Genomic DNA, 23,216 nt, shown 5'->3' with positions numbered 1-23,216 from the left:
ATCATCCCAGTTGATTAATGTCTCAAATTAATGATCATCATTTCATTTCACTCAATATTATCATTTTTCATAAAAATAAGAATATTATTTAAAATTAGACATGACTTAAAGGTCTTAGTGACCAGGTCATAAAATGGCCTTAAAAAAATCAAACAGTTTGAAGTTTTGAAGGATGGAAATTATATTGATGGAAATTCGGAAAATAGATAGGTAACATAAGCAAAAATGCGTTTGCTTACTTTTAGTTTCTTAAAAAATTGCACATTGAAATCATTTTTCAATGGGAAACCGAGAAAATATAGTAGAGTAACACAGACTGAACCCAAAATTCCACAACTTAAAGGTAAACAAATAATTTGTAAATTTTTATGTTTCAGCCGATGAACCAAAATGCTTAAATATTATTGTTATTTATCAAATTTTGTAGTAAATTACTGTGTTAAATTGTTGATGTTTCTTTTTATCAAAAATTCAAAACGTATCCGGAATTGTGTTCGATCCAGTTTTGTATTAACGAATTATTCGCGTAATAGGTATTTACTTATCTTATCTATTTAAAATTTAATAAGTATAAGCTCTAAATGGGTTCCATTTACAATGACAGCAAATCGAACTTATTACAGAACCAAAACCCCATACTTGCTGATCTTCGCCCACTATTCACCCCATACCAGCTCCCTTACTCGTCCTGGTGAAATTAGTAGGGCCTCCGAGGTATAGCCATCGCTCCGTCAACAAAAAAGTAGTCTATTTAGCTTCTGCCTGTTAGCTTAAATTAAAATTAAAACATTTCCTGGTAATTACAGGAGATCCCAATTACATTGAAATATCTCCAACGTGGGACACAGATATCAAGCCTGAGCTACGAGCTGCTGTACTCCAGGATATGCAAGTGTACCCAGGCTTCGTCACTGAAGAAGAAGAGGCATCATTGCTGGCTGAATTAGAACCGTACCTCAAGAGAATGAGATATGAATTTGATCATTGGGATGATGTAATTTGATTTTACTATATCTTTATATTAATGCAGTTAACTCAAACAAAAAACAGTTTTTACTGATAAAAAGAACAGAGATATTGTCAAAATTACAATTGTGACTTGCAACCTAAAAATGTTCCTGCAACTTAGAAACTAATCATGTTAAAGATTTACGCATGGGGAATCAATTGCATTAAACAAAACCTTGCAACAGAGTGACTATTTGTGGGACACAAGTCTTGTTTTTTTTTACACAAGCGAACTGCTTTCAACATTTAGCAGAGATAGTATAGTAGAGTGGTAGGGCGTATGGTAAGCTTGAACAGGTATATAGCACCGTCCTGCAAATGTCTGGCGTGAAGCTGTTATTTGTTCTGACTTAGGAATATGAGACAACAGCTGTGATATAATACAATTGAGATTTAGATCTCATGCCGCAAGATGCGTGGCGGAATTTCTTTTCTGGGCTCCGGTTCTGAGCGTCTGTGAGCATCAGCAACAACCACCAACGAGCAGCTCGACCTCGCGGGGTGACTTCGCCTCACCGGGTCAGTGGTGGCATCAGGAAAAGCACGACTAATATTAACAGTTGTTTTTGGACAGAGTCCAGTAAGACGAAGGGAGGCTTATATGATTCAATCCAACCCACCGTTCCTACAAAACCATGGTTTTTTAAATTCAAAAAGATTTCCAAACCTGTTATATCTGTGCTCTGTAGAGTTCGTTTAGGTCATTGCTGTTCTCCGGTATTTCTACATAAAATTAGAATATGTGACAATTTGTTGTGTGAATGTGGTTTGGACGACGGCAGTATAGATCACATTTTCCTCAATTGTCGCTTGAACAACTCACTCATATGGGACCAAGTTATTAGCGAACTGAAAATTCAACGGCCGGTAAATGTCCGTCACCTCCTCTCACTATTCCCAGACTCCCGTATTATAAATGCTTTTATTAAGTTTATAACTACTAACTCTATAAAATTATAATTATATGTAGTGCATTATTCTCTGTACATAATCTTTATTATAATATGTAAGTTTATAGTAACATTAATTTTGTGTTAGTCCCAGGCAACATTATTATTTCCAAAATTGGATACTTTTCATAATAAAAAGTGTGTTTAAATAGCTCGACAATGTTCCATGTGTAGCCATAACACGACACTGGCAGAAATTGCTGAAAGCATCAGCAGATTGCCATTATTTAACAACAAAAAAAAAACCAATTGTTTTTGTAAAAATGTACCTTACGCTTCTCTAGGCCATCCAAGGCTTCAGAGAGACGGAACGCAGCCAGTTCAAGCCAGAGAACCAAGTCATACTGGACCGCGTTAAAGCGTTAGCCTTCACAACCGACACACTACCGCACGTGCACGTCTTGGACCTGGCCGCCGCTGGGTTCATAAAGCCGCATATTGACGCTGTCCGAGTAAGTACAGACACAATCGTCATTTTCGTAGTTTATGTAGTATTTATACAGCAATGTAGAGTTGGCAGAGCTCGCCCCACAGTTAGAAAGACGCCAGTCGTGGAGCAGTTGAGACTGCTGGCTGTATCTGTGGGGTATTTCAATCCAGTTCTTTGGAGGCATCTTGGAATCGTTTTTGGGACACATCAATGCATTGTTAGGTCTAGAAAATTTTCCGACCTTCGGCAGTCATTAGTAATTTGCATGTTTTTTATTATTGCTTAGATGGGTGGACGAGCTCACGGTCCACCTGGGGTGAAGTGGTTACTGGAGCCCAGACATCTACAACGTAAATGCGCCACCCACCTTGAGATATGAGTTCTAAGGTCTCAGTATAATTACAAGGGCTACCCCACCCTTTAAACCGAAACGCATTACTGCTTCACGGTAGAAATAGGCAGGGTGGTGGTACCTACCCGTGCGGATTCACAAGAGGTCCTACCACCAGTAATTACGCAAATTATAATTTTGCGGGTTTGATTTTTTTTACACGATGTTATTCTTTCACCGTGGAATACAATCGTGAACATTTGTTGAGTACGTATTTCATTAGAAAAATTGGTACCCGCCTGAGATTCGAACACCGGTGCATCGCTCAACACGAATGCATCGGACGTCTTATCCTTTAGGCCACGACGACTTGTCTGGTTGTAGTCGCGGCGTAGGCCCCCGATTAGTTCGGGGGAAGTCTGCCGCGCCAGGTCATTGAGGACGGCGACGTGTTGCAGTTCTGCGGCGACGTGATAGCGGGCGTGTGCCTGTGCTCCAGCGCCGTCATGCGCCTGGAGCACCAGCACGAGCCGGCCCTCGCCCTGCACGCGCTGCTCGAGCACCGGGCGCTCTACGTCATGAAGTAAGTGGTGTCTCTGTGATTGTTCACGTAGATAGATAGACGAGTATACGGCCCACCTGATAATTGGTTATTACCGTGGCTCATGGACGTCAGCAATGCTAGGGGCACAGCCAAGCCGGTGCCTACCGCTGAGTACTCTTCGTAAGCCTCGTTTGGAGAAAAGATCTCTGGAAACGCACTGTAGATGAACGCAACGGTTCCAGGTAGTAAGAACTCTACTCCGGTGGCTGGAAGTACGTTCGTAAAAACGCTGTAAAAGTAGCTAGTACTTGGGAGCCCCGGCCCAGAGCAGTAGCAGTACTAACGCGAAGCCGGACTTGTACTTTGTAGAGCAACAATATTTGTCCAGGCGTGAAGTACCGACACGCTTTCTTAAGGATTCCCAGCATTTTGATGCTTACTTGACTGGGCGGGCATCGCCGGAAATATCGACCCCAAATATCCCAAAACTGGTGGAAGCTTGTAGGGATACTCTTTACAATTGCGGCACCATGACAAAAAGGTCCTTCTCCGCAGTAAGCCTACAAACCCGTGTCATCACCGCCTCACACCACTTGGAGACTCGCCCCAGGGAGTTCTGTCCTTTAGACACAAGCTTCGATCGTCTCTCTTGCACCACGCTCCGAGAGACTGATGGTCGATATATCGCGCACCCCCCGTGCTGCTATCCACACAGCAGTGCATGCCATCAACAGATAGCATGTCATTGATATACAGGATGAAAAGAATGGAAGGAAAGCACTGAACCTTGTGGAACGCCAACATTAATCGTCATGGTATCGGAGCAGCAGCTTCCGTAAGCTAATAATTTTGACAAAAGTGTCTATGCCAGACCTTGTCAAAAGCCTTCACGATATCAAGACGAGAGCTTTGCCCTCCACGGCTTCAGCCCACCTGTTAGTAAGGTAGTACCAGAAGATTGCCAGCTGAGAGACCGTGACGCAAACCGTACAGTCGGTCACTGATTAGCTGGCGATCCTCAAGATACCTCAGGAGTTGCGTATTTATTATCCGCTCCATCACCTTGGAAACTAAGGAAATTTCATGATGAGCCTATAACTCGATGGGTCCGAACTGTCAGCACCCTTCTTGGGGATAGGCTGTACATGGCGATGTTCAATGAAAATGGAACCCAGCTAATGCTAAGGAGAGAGGCGATACAAACGCATTAGTACAGGTATTGGTTCTTACGCACGTTTTCAAAACCACTGCATGGATGCAATCTGGTCCATTAGACCCATGGACGTCCAGGAGCGAAAGCTCCCGCTTGACCGTACACTGTGAAGCAGGTCTCCGACAGACATAATATATGAGACCGGGGGATGCTTCGTGGCGTGGTTTTCCTGTCATCAATAGTCGAGTTCGAGCCTTCTTTTGCGCTATGTGGGCCAGGCTGTCATCGAACTTGCGCAGACCAGATCAACTAAAGTTTTTCTCTAAAACTTTGACGAGCGACCAAAAAGCACAGTTCCCGGAGTGATGATAACTCTTCACTAGCTCGCCAATTCTGGCAACGTGTTCCGTCTCCGGATTGTCATTAGCCCTAGTAGTAGGACTGGGCACCTCAGAAAAAGGAACGAACAGTTACACACACTGGAATCAAGTATTTATGTCGGTTCCATAGGAGCCACCCCCATCAGTAGGATGCACTGTCTGCCCTCTCTTTCTAGTAATAATGATTTTGTAATGCCTTCATTGACTTTTTCACAGCAATTACACATAAATTTTGGTTTAGCAAAAAAAGAATGTATTTTATATGGAATCGACAGAGGCGTGGCTCGCTATGAGTTCACGCACGCGGTCCTGGGCGGCGAGCGCAGCCAGTGGCGCCACCGCCCCGTGCCGCGCCGCCGCCGCGTCGCCGTGCTGTGCCGCGCCCGCCCCGAGCCCTCTAGCTGAGCGCAGTCCGACCACTCATACATACATACATACATATCCTTAGTCATTTAATAAATAGTGAACGGACGATGTAAAGCCGACAAAACACCAGGGTCAATAACCTAATGTTTTTTGTTGTTCATTTTTAAAATAAAGGTTTTTTAGTTAAGTACGCAAGTAATGTACTAGTATAATAATTTTCGTTGGCTTTTTCCTGACTGGGTGCAGAGACAGGAATCAATATTCTAGCTTTCCATTTCTGAAACCGCGCTTGCTACAAGGAGCATGTTTAGGCCATGTTTGATCCTGGTGAGCCAAGAGATAAAAAATGAAGATTAGCTACAAACGAACCTAAATCCTTGGGATTTTCTGCACAGTTATCTGTTATGGAAATGTGTTGTTATTTATATACAGTATATTATTGATATGTCTGGTTGTTGTTCCAATAAATATACTTGTTACTGTTGTTGCATTTATTTTTATTATATTCATTCAACAATTTACAGCAATCAGTTTCATTGATTGAGAACTGTAGGCCAAGAGCAGTGCGCACCTTCTGAAGTGTCCGCCTGGAGCCTGGTGTCACTGCACACTCTCGTCGACCTCTCCGTCCTCCAGGGTCTCCACTTCGAGGTACTCCACCTCGCCTTCGTCGCCCTCCTCCTGGGACTCGGCACCCAACTCGTCCTGTGAACAGTTTGGTATATAAGCTGCTCCGACGCCACTCAGATCGCGGGGGGCGCGGGTTGGGGGGCGTACCTTCAGGTCCGGGGAGGCGCGGTCGTCGCGGTGCACGCGCGCGTGACGTTTCATGGCCGCCACGGAACCGAACCTGAAAAACGTGTTTAACATGTCTTTAAGTAAAGTTGTTTTTTATTGAGACCGCAATAGTAACTGTCATTTCGAGATAAGATTGGTGGAATACAAGTGTGCGGGACAGCACGTACGTGCGGCTGCAGTGGCGGCACGCGGCGCCGGGCGGGCGGGGCGGCGCGGGCTCGGCCGGCAGCTCGGCGCCGTGGCACTTGCGGACGTGCGCCAGCAGGCTGCTCCTGCACGCGATCATACGTCTTAGCCGTGCAGTTGACCGTTTGATACCTTATTATACTTATGCATGACTGGGAATTAATTCTAAATATAAATAAATTTTATTTTAAATATATGAAATTATATTTGCTAATTCAGTCATTTGTTTAATGATTAATTAACCTTTTTTATTTTTGCTATATCAAAATGGTCACAATAAAAATACCAAGTAATTAAGCAGTATGAAATTCGTGGCGGTAACATGACTACACAAACGGTTCACAACATTACTGAGGTGTGAAATTTTGATCTAATAAATGAACCCCGTGTTCGCCCCAAAACGTAAGTCAACATCGATGAATTAAAGACGGTAGTGGAAATAATATAAATTTTATAAAAAAATTAGATTAATTTTTTCATACTAAATAGAAATTTTGTTGGTTATGGACTTACATATTATTATAATATGACTAGCTGACCCGGCAAACGTTGTGTTGCCTTAAATAAGATTTCTAGGGAAATTCTAGTCTAATATATAAAATTCTCAAAAACCTCATTCAACCACATATAGTAAGCGGCACGTAAGTTGGCAAGATTTTGGTGTAGTGGGGGTAATGTCGCGCATAGTGTACATTTCAACAAAAAAATGGTCACTTTTATTACCCGCATATATGTTTATTTTATTTTATTAAATTTTTTATTTGCCATAATTTATTTTTAAGCCTGTGTGCTTAGAAGAAAGTTAAAGAAAAGAGAGGAATTCGTGAAGTGTATTAGGTGTTATAAATAAAATACAATTAAAAGTTAAAAAGTTTATTTAACAAAATATACTTAATATAAAAAATTATGTGTCGCCGTCGTCACTATCATTTTCTAATAGTGCTACCCCTTGGATTAAATTTATGGTAGCACCTGAGCTGGTGGAAGGAGTTGGCTCCTCATCGTCAACATAACGAAGAGTCGCTGTCGTCACTGGCGTAAGTAATAAAACGCTCAATGACTGAATCGACTATAATTATGGTCATTGGTATTTGGTCCTGCCATTGCAAACAAATTTAAAACAATAAGACTCGTAACAAAAACTAAATTTAAAACAATAATAACAACTCGTAACAAAAACTCAATATAAACAAAGGGTTCCTACAACTTTAGTAGGCGCATGTGTAACCGGGAGCGAACGGAACGTGGACGCGGTGCGGGTCCCGCTTGACAACAAAAGAGACCTAAAAAACGACTTCTGCGCATCTAGCGACTCTTGCCAAGTTACGTGCCGGGGACTATACCTCATTATAATCAAAAACTTTTATCGAAAAAAAAATGTATAGTGAGTAAGACAGGAGACCGGCTTCGTCCTCATCCCTACTACGTGATGTTTGCTGGATGAGTGGTGACACCTGGCGGGGATAGCTGATCGATTGATAGTTGATCAGTAGTCGACCGGCGAGGGCAGGAGATCAAATTGAATTTAAAAAAAATCATAATTAAAGGAACTTGAAATTATAAACTCTGAATAAGAATTTATCGTACTACAGTTATAATATTTGATTGCCATCTTGCAACCTTATTGCGGATCTGTGCATAGAATAAAAAAAATAAAAATCGGGATGGAAAAATAGGGGTTGATCGTATAAGAGTGAAAATTGAGAGTAATATATATTTTTTTATTTTAAGTCATGACAAAATAAAAAATAAAATCTTACCAAAAAATTTAAAATTTATAATTAACAAATAAAAAATAGGGGTTGATCGTACAGGGGTGAAAATTTCAGAGCAATATGAAATTTTTTATTCTAAGTCATGACAAAATAAAAACAAAAATCTTGCAAAAAATTTAGTTTTTAATTAGCAAATAAAAAATAAGGGTTGATCGTAGAGGGGTGCAAATTTAGGGTTGTATGTATTTTTGTATGCTGTATCATAAAAAAATAGAAATTAAAAATTTTGTTTAAAAAATAAAAAAATAAATTTAGGGGTGGACTACCCCTAACATTTAGGGGGATGAAAAATAGATGTTGGCCGATTCTCATAGATACCAGATAAGCACAAAAAATTTCATCAAAATCGGTCAAGCCGTTTCGGAGGAGTATGGCAACGAAAACTGTGACACGAGAATTTTATATATTAGATTTAGCATTTTTTTTCAAATGTTAGCAGTGAGTGATGAGTGTAAATAAATTGAAACCTACCCTCAATATGACATACCTGGCCGCAAACCGAAGGATGCACGAGTCGTATCCGCAGACGAACTGCTTGGCCTGCCGGTGCCGCAGCAGGTGCGCGGCCAGCAGCTCCCCGTCCGGGAAGGAGCGGAAGCAGCACGGGCACAGCGGGCGGCCGCGTGACGTCACGCCGTGCGCCGCCGCCGCGTGCGCCGACAGCGCCGCGCGGTCCGCCAGCTCGGCGCCGCACGACGGGCACCGGCACGCGCACGCCGCCTCGTGCCGACGCAGCTCCGACTGCCGCTGCAACCACGCACACGCTTCCGTGATAACGCTCCCGTGATAACGAATAAAATCCTACATAGATTCAAAATGGACGTTAAACTCAAGAATATGATATATTATGATTACAATAAAATTTAAATTAAAATATTATTACAAATGACCTCTCTATACACAAATATTTAGAGCCTTAAATGTTATTTCGTTTGTTGTTTATGCTTCTCTAAAATATAATTTAAACTCAAATTTGTATGGAGTTGGAACAGCGCTCCAAGCGGCAAACGAGGGGAAGCTATTCCAACTATATACAAATTTGAGTTAACTTTTATGTGATCGAGAAGTCAAAAAACTCGCACTAAGCACACACAGAATTTAGTTTCTTTACAAACATTTGGTAGAATTTTGAGCACAGGCAATACTATCATATCATAGACCTACCTACGTCTACCTTACATACGTTAACAGGATGTGACCAACAGTCACAATTCCCGATATTTAAATTAACCTGGAATGTAGTCCCGCAGACATAGCAAGTGTTGTCAGTGGTATCGGCGTGAGAAGCCAGATGATCGTGAAGAGCGGTGCGCGTCGCGAACTGTGCCCCGCACGTCCAGCACGCGTGTGACGCTGCCCTGCCGTGAGACTCCACGTGAGTGCGGTACTCGCTCACACGCTGCAAGAATACATTTCACAATTATTTTACAATTATTAGTTTCAGTTATTTCACAGTTATTAGTTCTGTGTTCCACCAGCCACAGATAATCACAGTACTTTGGCTGTTTCATGCTTTTGTTCAGACTTTTCCTGTCATCTCCTGTGCTTCAATGGTGACCAACTAGTTTATGCGTTTCCTACTGAAGATGTGTTAATACTATTCAGTTGTCTCACTTGAAATGAAGCTGGACAAACTGTACACTGATATACAGTATCTCCTCTTGCATTTCTGGCCCTTTCCAACTCCTCATCATCAGCTTTAGCAGCAGCTGCCAAGGCTGCTTTGTCAACCATGATGATGTCTTCTTCATTGTAACATCCTCCAGATGCTAAGCTAGAACCTCCCACTACTATGAAGACATCTATTTTCTGTGTGAGTTCATGAAGTCTGTGAATGCAAATTGACATATTAAATAGTAGAGAATATCATTCAAGGTGGGTAGTGGTATTCACACTGTGGTGTTTTACCTTTGAAGATATACAAGCTCGTTCATCTATTAGAGGTCAACTAAATTTATAAACTTCACCAATTATCAGTTTGTGTTTCTATAGTAGTGTTCTACAATAGTTCACTATTTTCTATAGTAGTTCTATACATAAGTTTTATGTATAGAAGCAAGATATTTTCAATATCAATTTGATAGAAAACATTACATTATACATTACAATAAAATTCTCCGATTTATCAATGATTTACATACTTTCTCCTGAGTGATCTGATCTTCTCACTAAGAGGCGGTACTCCACTTGAGGAGAGTGCAGTACTGAATTCATAAGCTTCTAGTGTACGTTGGATACAGCTTGAGCACAGTCGACCTTCAGGTACTACCTGAGGTCAATAAGAATATAAAGTTTAATTAAAAAGTTTAGAGTTTAACTTATGTCTAACCAATAAGTAAGGTTAAATTTTTTAAATAGATTAGATCAAATTAAACCTATTATTATTATATGAAACACCATTACTGGCAGCAAGCAATATCTTAGAAAAGATATTTAGAGGAGAAAGGCAGAGTATATTATATTATTGAGTGGATCGATGGATTATAAAAATGTCGTGATACATTACCCAAAAAAGTTCAGACGCTTGAATTAGTAATCAGAAATCATATATTTATAAATAACACAAATATTGTGTTGCAGGAGTTGGGAAATAGGAAATCTGTAATCATTCTTGCTAGGTTATAAACTTAAATGAAAATACTAATCAATGGATTTTTTGTTGAAATTCCGCAGTATTATGCTAATAGTGGCTAGGCTAACCTTGTTGTTGTTAAGATGTAGTAGCATCATCCTCAGCGGCGTTTGTCCCGGTGGAGCTTCCGTGTCATATTCTTCTGGCGACTGCAAGTCGCTAACATTTCCACACACACAGCACGAGTCCGCTACAATTTCTAACTTTAACTCGTCCATAGTTACCATCTAATAGGTTTTAATACAGTACTATTAACCACGGCATCAAAAGATATTGTGATACGGAGGTTTGTTTACAAATCCGAGAAACAGACTTTCGTTTGTTTCGTCTTTTTGACAGGCAAATGAGGCAAAGATAGCATTGGTCACGCGGATTTAGTAATGGGATGCTAATGAATTATTGGGATGGCGCCACCTTTGGAGTTTGTCAGTAACTAATTACCGCGACTACCCAAAGCGTGGTTCTACCCGATCGATCACGCTTTACCGCTAGCTGCCTAGATGGCGGCACTTGTATATTGTGTGGTGCTTGAGCTTACGAAAAGCTACGTGAGCTTCGTCACCCCCTCCCGCCGCCCGCGTGCTTCCATCGCCGACGCCCGCACGACAGTCACTGGCAAGATCTACAGGTGAGTGCAAGTTCTTTTAATTTATTGCCATTTTATTGCTGCTTCGTGTAATCATTCGCCCGCCCGCTCGCTTATGTGTATTTAATTTATATCTTTAGTTTGATTACTAGCTTTTGTTTACCGCTATATAGTTTTACCGCTCCGCTAATTATAAGTGACAAACATTTGTCACATACCGCTTAGGACGGCTATTTACACGCCTTTCTACAACCCCGCTTTATATGCTCCCGCCGCAGGAGGGCTATTTACACGCCCCCTTGCTACCCCATAGTTTGGTCCTGCGAGCCTGGATTAGATCCAGCTTAAATTTTAATTAAAATTATAATTAATTTATGATTACCCCCATTCGCCATTTTGTTACAGTATTGTATTGTATGTAAAAGTTAATTACATTCATCGCTATTAGTAATAATAACTCGTAACCGCATATTGAATTATATTTATTAACGTAGTTCATTTAGTGTTATTTTTAGTCAGTTATTTCAAAACTTCATTATGGAAAATAGACAACTAAAGAAACTTATCGCGAAGAATAATTTAGTATTTGCACAAATTAATGATTTATATAATAAATCAAAAAATATTTCGGAGTTTGATTCGGAATTAATTGAAACTTTTCTTGCCGAATCAGAATCGATTGATGACATGCGTGTTAGATTTGAAAGCAATTTGGATGATATCAATGATTTAAATTTAAAGCAAAACCCCGAAGTTGAGCCTGAATACGCAGCTTTATCGTCTTTTGACACGTTATATAGTTACGTAAGACGCGCTCGTAACAAAATTACAATTGGTAATTCGTCAAATGTAATGAGAACTACCGCCGCCATAAATGTAACATTGCCAACAATTTCACTTCCTTCCTTTGACGGACGCTCTCTTGAAGGATGGGAAACATTTTACCAGGCTTTTAAAGCTAACATCCACGATAACCCGCAACTGTCTGATGCGCAACGTGTGCAGTATTTGATGGGAAAATTAACACATAGTGCATTAAAGTTAACCGCTGGTATAATACCCACAGGTGAAACTTATAATATTATTTGGTCGAATCTAATTAGTAAATATCAGGATAAACGAGCTTTAGGATGTCATTATCTGAATAATATATTAGATTTAAAAAATTGTTCACCTACCGCAAATAGTTTAAATATGTATATTGAAAAAATTTCATCTTCGATTGCCGCTTTGAAACAATTAAATTTACTTGATTTGACTGATTTTATTTTATTACAATGCTCACTGAGAAGGTTGGATCCTCAAACTTTACATTCGTTTGAAGCATCGGTTCGTGGTATTGAAATACCCACAACTGAAATGTTTATTAAATTCATACAGGATCAGATAAAAATATTAGAACGCTCTGCACCGAAGTGTAACATGGAGAAATCTAAAAATCACAAATCGTTTATTTCCAGTAGTTATAATGACCCAGTCCGCACTGAAAGGGTTAACAAACCGGTTTCGTTATCTACGTGCGATCTTTGCTCGAGCTCGCACCACACGCAATTATATCGTTGTAATGAATTTAAAAATATTATTTCACCGCAAGAACGTTATGATTTTATTAAATCGCACAAGGGTTGCATCAATTGTTTAAGCTTATCGCATACATTAAAAGCATGTCAATCAAAGTTAACATGCAATAATTGTAAGAAATATCATCATACTTTGTTCTGTTTTGGTAATAAACGGGCGAATCGAAAAAGTAAAAGCGTACCCAGTCCATCGAATGACTACGCTGATATGGACAGGCAGGTCAGTCGGTCGCAGGTACATGGAATTCCGAGTGATGCCGCGCGGCCCGATTACGGTCGGTCCCAGGTTCAATCTCAACCTGTTGTTCAGAGTTACGATCATCATGATGCCGCTTCGAATACTTGTTTACACTCTAACAGAACGATACAACAACAAAATAATACGACCGCTACCACGTTGACTCACAGTTCGGAAATAAAATCGAATAGTAATATTTTATTATCAACCGCTCAAATATACGCTCACTCGAATAAAGGGGAACGTAAAATAGTTAGATGTTTAATAGATAATGGTTCCCAAAATAATTTAATAACTGTCAATTGTTGTAAATTACTTAAATTACCGATTATACCTTTAAATAATTCTTATATTAGAGGTATTGGATTAACCGCTCGCCCGATTCACGGATATGTTTATTTAAATATTGAATCTAGATTTTCTCCTAATAAATATTATATTCACGCTTTAGTAGTAGACTGTATTACAGATAAATTACCCGCTTATTTTATAAATTCCTCAAATATGAATCATATACGTAATTTACCGCTTGCCGATTCAAACTGGAACGTTCCAGGTGTGATTGATATGGTGTTAGGTGCTCAGTTATTTCCATATATATACTTAGGTAATCGTATAGATACCGGCTCACTAGCGCCACCTGCCGTAGAAACAACCTTCGGTTATGTTCTTATGGGTGACGTACCTGAAGTGAGTTACACCGGCATTATGAAACCGCAACATGATAATTTTTCTGTTATAAATGATAATAATACCTCTTTGTGACTATCTAGTACAGTTTATATTGATAATCCACCCGCTTTCGAAAATACTAAAATTCATTCTGCATTCACTTTAAATAAAACTTTTTCATCTATAACGCATAAAGACCTTGAGTCATTTTTACATAAATTTTGGGAATTAGAGGAGATTCCTCATGAGCGTCATCTTAGCCCTGAGGAAGCCGAGTGTGAAAACAAATATATTTCTACAATTACCCGCGATAATGATGGCCGATATACGGTTGAGTTACCATTTAGTAGAAATCCCGCTGACCTTGGCAAGTCTTATACTGTTGCTCACCGCCGTTTTCTTTCGCTCGAACGTAAGTTTGTTCAATTACCCTCACTCCGCGATGATTATGATATCGTTATACAGGATTACATTAGGAAAGGTTATTTAACTGAAATTAACGACACCGCTAAGGAAACCGATAACGGTTATTATATACCGCACCATGCAGTTATCCGCCCAAGCAAGACTACCACTAAACTACGTGTAGTTCTTGATGCTAGTGCTAAAACATCTAGTGGACTGTCACTTAATGACGTCTTGCATACTGGTCCAAATTTACAGGCAGACTTATTTTTGCTTTTACTCCGCTTTCGTTTGTTCCCTGTGGCATTGTGCGCTGATGTGGAACAAATGTATTTACGCATTAGGGTGACCACAGACCACCATAAATATTTAAAAATATTGTACCGCTTTAAAAATGATAAACTTCGCATTTTCGCTTTTAACTGTCTGCCCTTTGGTTTAAAGTCATCACCTTATTTAGCAATGCGTACTATACGTCAATTAGCATCAGAAGAATGTTATCGTTATCCAGAAGCCGCTAGTGTAGCTGAGTCTCAATTATATATGGATGATCTCGTCACATCCCTACACGAAGATATTTCAGCTATCAAACTATCGAAACAACTAATTTCACTCTTTAAATCAGGAGGTTTTAATTTAACAAAATGGGCAAGTAACTCCACTGCCTTTCTTAATAGCCTTCCAGAAACGCACCGCTCTTCTGTAAGCTTCTCTGATGATGCTAATAATACCATGAAAGTTTTAGGCCTTGCGTGGCTTCCCGCTGATGACTCATTTTTTATGACGAGCTCAAACACTAATGAAAAGTGCACTAAAAGAACAATATTATCTTTAGTCGCACGCTTGTTCGACGTGCTTGGTTTAGTTGCTCCAGTTATACTGTTCGCTAAATTGCTTATTAAGGAACTCTGGAATTCTAAAATAGACTGGGATGATACACCTCCAGATACAATTATTTACCGCTACTCTTCACTTGTGAAAGAGCTTCCATTGCTTTCAACTATCGCAATACCGCGCCATATTGGAGTTTTTAAAGACTGTGAAGTAAATATTGTTGCATTTTGTGATGCAAGCTTGAACGCTTACGGTTGCGTTGTTTATTTACACATTACAGATCCCACAGGAGATATTACTTTAAGATTATTGTGCTCAAAATCAAAGGTTTCTCCGGTTAAGATAACTACATTAGCTCGCCTTGAGCTTTGTGCCGCTCTTCTTTTGTCAAAATTAGTTAAACTTATTTATAACGCTTATAATTCTTTACATCCTATCACCGCTATATACGCTTTCTCAGATTCTACAATTGCTCTTTCTTGGATTAAATCTTCCCCGCATAGATGGTCAATATTTGTAGGAAACCGCATCGCTCAAATTCAGGAGAATTTATCACCTGACCGCTTTTTTCATATTAATGGTAAGGAAAATCCTAGCGATTGTGTGTCACGAGGTCTTTTACCGTCACAAATTATTAATAACTCGCTTTGGTGGCAGGGTCCTTCTTGGGCCTGCTATCCTATTTCACAATGGCCTATTGAACCTTTTGTACCTTGTAAATCTGGAAGTGACATACCTGAAATGAAAAAATCTGTAACACTTACCGCTTTAACTGTTGTCGAAGATTCCCCAATATATCAACTTGGGTTGAGAATTTCGTCATGGTCAAAACTTCTTCGCTGTGTTGTTTATGTACTTCGATTTATAAGAAAACTACCGCGAAACAAGTTTGTAACCGCATCCGATTTAAATACTGCTGAGAAAGCTATTATTCGAGCTCTTCAAGCTAAATATTTTGGTCATGATATTGCCAGCATTAGAAAATTAGATTTACCTTCGAAAAATATTCGTAAACTTAGTCCATTTATTGACGAAGATGGAATTTTACGTATTCAGGGTAGACTTTCGAGCTCTGATTTACCGTTTGAAACGCAACACCCCGCTTTATTGCCAAAACACGATCACATAATAAATATTATTGTTGATTATTTTCATAATACAAACTTGCACACTGGTCCGGACCTTTTGATGTCCATTATTCGTCAACGCTTTTGGATATTGTCCGCTAGAAACGTTATAAGAAAAAGAGTGCATATGTGTAAATCATGTTTTCGTGTATCACCTTCACACCCAACTCCCATGATGGCTGACCTTCCGTCAAGCCGTGTAATGGAGGCCAAAGCTTTCTGTCACACGGGAGTAGATTACGCGGGCCCATTTAAGATAACGCTTGTACGCAAACGTGGTCATCATTCACAAAAGGCTTACATTTGCCTGTTCGTATGCTTAACGACAAAGGCTATACATATTGAGTTAGCCTCGGATTTGTCAACGGACTCATTTCTTGCCGCTTTCAAACGTTTTATATCTCGTCGAGGTCCAGTTTCTTTCATGTATTCAGATAATGGCACTAATTTTGTTGGCGCAAAGGCTCAGTTAAAAACTTCTAGTATAAACTTCTAGTTTCAAATAATTTTATATCCGCATGGAATGATGAATTAACTAAATACCGAATCATTTGGAAGATGATCCCGCCTCGGGCTCCACATTTTGGAGGTTTATGGGAATCAAACATTAAATCCGTTAAAACTCATTTAAATAGAGTAATAGGCGCACAAATTCTCACTTACGAAGAGATGTTAACTGTGTTGAATCAAATAGAATGTCTTATGAATTCCAGACCTTTATGTCTTTTATCCGCAGATCCCAACCCCGAAATTCTCACACCCGCACATTTTTTGATGTCCACTCCTTTGCAGTATTTACCCGCGTCTGAATTGTCCGCAAATCAGATGAGTCTGACTAATCGCAAAGCGTTGTTAGATGGTTTGGTTAATTCCTATTGGAGGAAATGGAGATTAGAGTACCTGCATACGTTGCAAGTCAGACAGAAGTGGTGTACATCAGATAACCCCGTGAAGGTTGGGACAGTAGTTCTTATTCATCAAGATGACATTCCACCGCTCCGCTGGCCACTTGGAGTTATACAAGAGGTGTATCCAGGTGCCGATAACATTATACGCGTTGCTTTGGTAAAAACGAAATCTGGATTTCTTAAACGTCCAGTTGTAAAATTATATCCGCTACCGCTAGAATAAATTAGAGTACCGCATGTCATCAACCGCTTCAACTCTACTCGTAAACATTCATGATGGCTTATTATTAATTAAAATTTGTTTCTTTTCAAATAACTTCCCGCTATTTAAGCTTTATGCTTCCTATCTTAGTATCTTTATATATTTGTTGAAAGTCCTGCGAACTTTCAAGGCGGGCAGGATGGTCACGCGGATTTAGTAATGGGATGCTAATGAATTATTGGGATGGCGCCACCTTTGGAGTTTGTCAGTAACTAATTACCGCGACTACCCAAAGCGTGGTTCTACCCGATCGATCACGCTTTACCGCTAGCTGCCTAGATGGCGGCACTTGTATATTGTGTGGTGCTTGAGCTTACGAAAAGCTACGTGAGCTTCGTCACCCCCTCCCGCCGCCCGCGTGCTTCCATCGCCGACGCCCGCACGACAGTCACTGGCAAGATCTACAGGTGAGTGCAAGTTCTTTTAATTTATTGCCATTTTATTGCTGCTTCGTGTAATCATTCGCCCGCCCGCTCGCTTATGTGTATTTAATTTATATCTTTAGTTTGATTACTAGCTTTTGTTTACCGCTATATAGTTTTACCGCTCCGCTAATTATAAGTGACAAACATTTGTCACATACCGCTTAGGACGGCTATTTACACGCCTTTCTACAACCCCGCTTTATATGCTCCCGCCGCAGGAGGGCTATTTACACGCCCCCTTGCTACCCCAAGCATAAAGCCTAAGCACCTAGCTTTTTTTACAAATGAAACTAGGTCTATTAGGCTATGTACAGTGAAATGTAATTTATTTAGAAAAATGGTTGGAATTAACTAAGATTACATTTAACTTTTTGCAAAATCTCAATAGTTATACCCTGCGATGCTCTTGCATTTTCAAACCGAAAGGTAGTACTACTTTACGGCAGGAATAGGTAGGGTAGTGTTGTCTGCCTCTGTGGACTCGCAGACATCCTACCATTCCTACCACCAGTAAAGTTGATTTTCACAATGCTAAGGGAATTAAAAATCATAATGGATTTTTGGTAATATGGGTTATGTTGTCTTTGTCTGTCAATGAATGAATAAAAATGTCTATTGTCTATGCACGGAACTCGCCGCCATATTACATTAGATGTCTATGGATTTGAAGCGTCTAATTTTTTTGAAATATTCTTTCCCATTTTTATCGTAAATAATCTAAGAAATAATACTGAATTATTGTCCTTTATCGTACGTTTTTCTTAACTAAAACGTAAACATGTCTATCGGTGTGCCTATTAAAGTACTTCACGAGGCGGAAGGTCATGTAGTGACTTGTGAAACAAATACCGGTGAAGTTTATAGAGGGAAATTAATTGAAGCTGAGGATAATATGAATTGCCAAATGACTCTCGTAACAGTCACATACAGAGATGGCCGAGTTGCACAGCTCGAGAATGTGTACATCCGTGGTTCCAAGATCAGATTTTTAATATTACCGGACATGTTGAAGAACGCGCCAATGTTCAAAAGACAAGGGAATAAACCTACTGCAGGACGAGGGAAGAGTGCGATACTGCGAGCCCAAGGTATTGAACAATATAAAAATAGTGTGTATGTGATTTGTTTATCGAGCTAGGTATCCTAAATGTTCTCTCGCATCACATACGTAGTGATTGTGTTCATTATCAACAAGACAACATACGAGTGTTAATATATGAATGAGTGCTGTCTGACTTGCAGTCTAATTACATCTAGCACTGAAATTGTGAATATGCATTGTTCTTAATTTCGTTTAATTCAAAGACTTAAAAAAGAATAAACATCTTTAGCTTAGAACAACCCATTTCTTTAGGCTTGTTATAAATTAGACTTGAGTGAAGTCTATTTAACAATTACTGCACTATATAACCAAATTATTAAACGAAAATTTCTAAGTAGAAAACGTATGCAAGTATGAAAGATAAGCACATTTAATTACAATCAATAAATAGCCTTCATTAAAATTAGTACAAATGCATTGAATACATAGTGATCAATTGGGTCAAATGAGCAAAAAATAGGTAGTTTGAAGCTTTGATTTTTTAAATGTCTTGTTTGTTTATATCCTGTATAGATATTTTTTGTCACAGTTTTTTAATAGTAATTGAGAATATTTTACAATTTTTCATTCTTGAGTGCTTATATAGACATACAATGTCAAATTTGCAATTTTAAGTTTTGTAATATCAAATCAGTATTTTGTTCCAATGTTAATTGTTTCTAATCATTCAACTATATGTTATTGACAATTTTACTTTGGGTGGTTAAAGAAAATATGTGAATGATGAGACCATGTCAAGTACCTAATGCACACAATCTCACACATCTAAAGTAAAACCTATTTTACATAATGTTATGCAAACTAATAACTGTATCTATTACATTTGTGAAAACCCATTCTTGTGTATTTAAATAATTACGGCAAATTTCTGTTGCTAAACAGGAATGTGAATTGATTTGACGGGCTGGACAGTAACTACAATACATTTGAGCGATCAAATATATGTATCTCTTCATACTCATCTCAAGTATCATGCCAACCAGCATCCTTATTTTGATGTTTGTGGGCCACAGTAAATCATTAATCAAGTGGGTTGTAAGCTTACTCACACATCTAGAGGAATCAAGAAGTAAAATACAAATCTTTGAAATTTTCAGCTGCTGGTCGAGGACGAGCAGGTGGAAGAGGTGGGGGCCACCGTGGAGGCTGGCAAGGTGGGTCAGGACCATCTCGACGCTAGCGTTAAGATATTTTTTAGATAGCTTAAGTTGTACTTGTCTTATATTTCAATTGTCAAGGAATTATTTCATTATCATTCTTATATATTGATATATCTAAGTGAGAAAAATACAAATTTTGGAAATAGAACAACTGTTTGTTCAAAGATTATTATTATGTTCTCAAATGTAACAATAAGGTCCTGTTCCAGATTTTCTGTTTTTTTATTTTGGTCACCCTTCAATCTGCTTTACACATCTTAGGTCTCATGGACCATTTGATCAAATAGACACTACACACTGATGCTACCCTATGGTGACTTATTGTGACTCCCAATCAATACAATGTTTAATCTCTATGTTCTATCCTTATATCAGTCCCAATAATCTAGAAATCTTGTCCATATGATGGGTAATAGTTCAATCTTGTTTTGGCTTGAGGAAATATCTATGTGTGGTTTATGCGGGGGTGACTATTGTAATTAAATATAAAAAGTTATTATAAACTGCCTTGTACAAACCAAACTTAACCAATGGCCGAGTTTTGACAATGTTTTATCCATATAATTTTGAATTTTTTTGCACTGTAACTGGAGCCTATAGACTTTATGAAGGCCTGCACCTACCATGAGGTTTGAGATCAAAGTCCCAGTTGTACTGTTTGGGATAAATGCTGTCTTAATGGGCAAATTGGAATGCTTCGCAGCATAAAACCTGCAACAATCATGCATGTTTGTTAAATGTGTGTAACTCGGCATCTTATCCTTTAGGACACGACAACCTCTTATGCAAAATATTTTTAATTTGAATGTTTTATGTTCGAATTTAGATTAGTTACAAACAGTGTAACAAGTTTACTGAGACTGTCAGCAGATATGTGATAGGATGTGTCGTTGTGGGTGTGAATATCAAAAGATTGAAAACAAATAAAAAACAATTTGGATAATAACTAGTGTTTTTATTTATGAGACACGCAGTGTCAACTAACTATAATTATTATTAGTCAAATTCCACTGGCCACTACTGCTTCTGAGATAGTATAATAATAGAAGTCATGACGGCTTCACTGTACAGACGCACAGGACAGTGGTGTCTAACCATACAAGCTCACACTGCACATCAGCACCTCAGCACCAGCTGTTGCAGAGCTGTCCAATTTTAGTTACACATTCCCCTCCGCTTCTATTGAATCTAATACGCAATAGGAACCGTGGTGGTGGGCTGGTGGAATGCAGCTTTAAACAGATGGGTGCTGAATCAGCCACTTTGTTGAAAGATTTGTCTGTTAATCTTTTTTTTTATTTTTTTATTGCCTTTGTAGGCAGACGAGCATACGGCCCACCTGATGGTGAGTGGTTACCGTCGCCCAATACGGCCCACCTGATGGTGAGTGGTTACCGTCGCCCATGGACTTCAGCAATGCCAAGGGCAGAGCCAAGCCGCTGCCTACCGCAAAATCAGTTAATCTTGAGTGATCACAGGGTACAGTAACCAGTAAAGTAAATAATGGTTAAAGTTACATGAAGTTGATGGCCCCACTCGCCAAGATAAAATATATACAATAATGCATGTTCGCTGATGTGTAAGTTGCGATACTGTTGCGGTAGGAAATTTCGATGGCCACAAAAATCGAGCGTTCCTAGTTATATTTCTCAACTTTAATATAATTTACAAAATATTTTTAAAACATCAATTGTATCATCAAAGTTGTCAAACCCTTCTTATGTCTACCCGATATTTCAAACTAGTAACAGTTAAAAATATTAGTTCAATCATTTTAAGAGAAAGTCAATGGTTTATATTGATTTTAATTTAACACATTATTTTGTTAAAGCATTAGCGCCATGGCGCGATAATATATCGCAACACGTCCTATTTATACATCCTAATATTATTGATACAAAAGTGTTTGCCCTTCTTTCACGACAAAAAGAAGCAACGAAATGATATGATTTTTTTAAAGTGATAATTGTATGTTAGGAGAGCGACACAGGCTTCCTTTAAGTCAATAAAATAACCCATTGTTACGGAAAACTACACTTTCACATAACCTTGACGTGGTATATAGATAACATGCCGACGAAATGTTCGAATTCCTTTCTCCCATCCATATGAATGGGTACTTGGTGCCTTTCGCCGATGTGTGCAAAAGTGTATTTTTAAAGACTACCTGACCATAATATATTTATGGATACGGTGCGACGAGTGATTTTCGTTCGAAAGTTTACATATACACAGCTGTTGCGGTGGTCCTACGCAATGGTTTCAAATGAAACTAGCTTACACGGCAAAACTGAGGGCTCCGTAAATGTACAGCGTTAGTCGAAGAAGTCGTGAGCCTTACCTTACATTGAAGTTACTGTATTACACAAATATATACATAATTTTAAAATAAAGTGTAAAAACACTAACATTTAAAAATACTACAATTTCTGAAAACTTTATTAAACTACAACACTAACCCACAACACATATCACCGTTAAGGTTTAGTACCATTTAGTAGCGCCATTTTATGTCATTAACCATAGCTGTTGGTTAAGCGCACTCATTCTAGGTAAAACTACACGAGACTAGCCGAATACGGAAGTTTATAGGCCCTATTCGACAAGTCTTGCCTACATTTGTGTAGTCTCGCCTCTCGGGTTCATGTTGATACTATCAAAGAGTTTTGTGTTTGCGCGAGACAGCCCTCCACTCCACACTCCCGTCTCGAATAGTTTCGATTATTCCGCCGGCAATAAACGAAATGGACGCACGATCTCGAGTTAACCTTTTAAGAAACGGCGCTTTATGACTTTTTTTCTTTTACTAACATATAATTGTAGTAGGCAGAAGTTTCTAATAAGTCCATCCTGTACGAGTTCTGAACGGGCCATGCGTGAGTGGGAATGTGGAGGGCCGCTCTCGATCTCGTCATGTCTCGGCAAAACATTTGGCCCAGACGTCTCGGCAAGAGTGTAGAGCGCACTTTAGTGTTTTGAGATTGCCATGCAATGATTATGTTTTCCACTGAAGTTTAGCGAATGTTAACTCATTATTGACGTACTTATTTGAAGGTCGCTAAACAGTTAAAATTATAACCACAGGGTAGGTATTGATAGTTGTTAAGTTATTGGTTGCGGCGTGAACTACAAGTCAGTCTTTTGTCGCGTATCGTGCGGTGCTGCATCCGACTGGGCGTGTGACCGGCGGCGGAGTGCTGAGAGCGCGCGGTGCAGTCGCTGGGCGGGAAGCTCCACACAGAGCGCGAGGGGCAGGGCTGCTAGATATGACACTGAGGCCACGCCGAACCATTCTAGGATCTGAAATTTACATTAGGTACATACAGGGTGCTCCACAAAAAGTATGTCAAGCTAAAAACTGGAT

At 39.3% G+C, this 23,216-nt stretch overlaps 4 protein-coding genes across 9 annotated transcripts in view; 2 read left to right on the top strand and 2 right to left on the bottom strand.

Annotated features, from left to right (window-relative positions):
- Window positions 1–133: 133 nt before the first annotated feature.
- On the top strand, window positions 134–5,648 carry LOC101744518 (alpha-ketoglutarate-dependent dioxygenase alkB homolog 7, mitochondrial). The gene is made up of 5 exons (XM_004928969.3): window positions 134–343; window positions 807–994; window positions 2,243–2,410; window positions 3,178–3,302; window positions 5,072–5,648. Exons 1-5 carry the CDS (start codon window positions 226–228, stop codon window positions 5,199–5,201), a joined length of 729 nt encoding a protein of 242 aa, XP_004929026.1. The 5' UTR covers window positions 134–225; the 3' UTR covers window positions 5,202–5,648.
- LOC101735885 (zinc finger protein 668) lies at window positions 5,636–11,153 on the bottom strand. Of its 3 annotated transcripts, XM_038016350.2 has the most exons (8): window positions 10,622–11,153; window positions 10,063–10,190; window positions 9,536–9,749; window positions 9,153–9,320; window positions 8,409–8,668; window positions 6,128–6,232; window positions 5,940–6,012; window positions 5,636–5,867 (listed from the first exon to the last, which is right to left on the bottom strand). In XM_038016350.2, exons 1-8 carry the CDS (start codon window positions 10,778–10,780, stop codon window positions 5,763–5,765), a joined length of 1,212 nt encoding a protein of 403 aa, XP_037872278.1. In that variant the 5' UTR covers window positions 10,781–11,153; the 3' UTR covers window positions 5,636–5,762. The 3 variants fall into 3 exon arrangements, with proteins under 3 accessions (XP_037872278.1, XP_037872279.1, XP_062528866.1); XM_038016351.2 differs by lacking the exon at window positions 6,128–6,232; XM_062672882.1 differs by having other exon boundaries at window positions 5,636–6,012; window positions 10,622–10,903.
- A 7,027-nt stretch (window positions 11,154–18,180) lies between these two features.
- On the top strand, window positions 18,181–20,798 carry LOC101744663 (small nuclear ribonucleoprotein Sm D3). The gene is made up of 2 exons (XM_004928970.4): window positions 18,181–18,678; window positions 19,790–20,798. Exons 1-2 carry the CDS (start codon window positions 18,369–18,371, stop codon window positions 19,870–19,872), a joined length of 393 nt encoding a protein of 130 aa, XP_004929027.1. The 5' UTR covers window positions 18,181–18,368; the 3' UTR covers window positions 19,873–20,798.
- LOC101736013 (O-acyltransferase like protein) overlaps window positions 20,787–23,216 on the bottom strand; it is a 27,168-nt gene continuing 24,738 nt past the window's right edge. For 3 of the 4 annotated variants that reach the window (XM_062672872.1, XM_012692835.4, XM_062672873.1), the window contains exon 12: window positions 20,787–23,152. In XM_062672872.1, coding sequence (XP_062528856.1) covers window positions 22,979–23,152 — 174 coding nt within the window. In that variant the 3' untranslated portion in view covers window positions 20,787–22,978. The remainder of the gene's footprint in view (window positions 23,153–23,216) is intronic. The other variant, XR_009975122.1, reaches the window with a different exon arrangement.

This window comes from Bombyx mori, chromosome 16 (genome assembly GCF_030269925.1).
Source record: "Bombyx mori chromosome 16, ASM3026992v2".
Lineage (NCBI taxonomy): Eukaryota > Metazoa > Arthropoda > Insecta > Lepidoptera > Bombycidae > Bombyx > Bombyx mori.
This window is presented reverse-complemented; position numbering and strand designations above follow the sequence as displayed.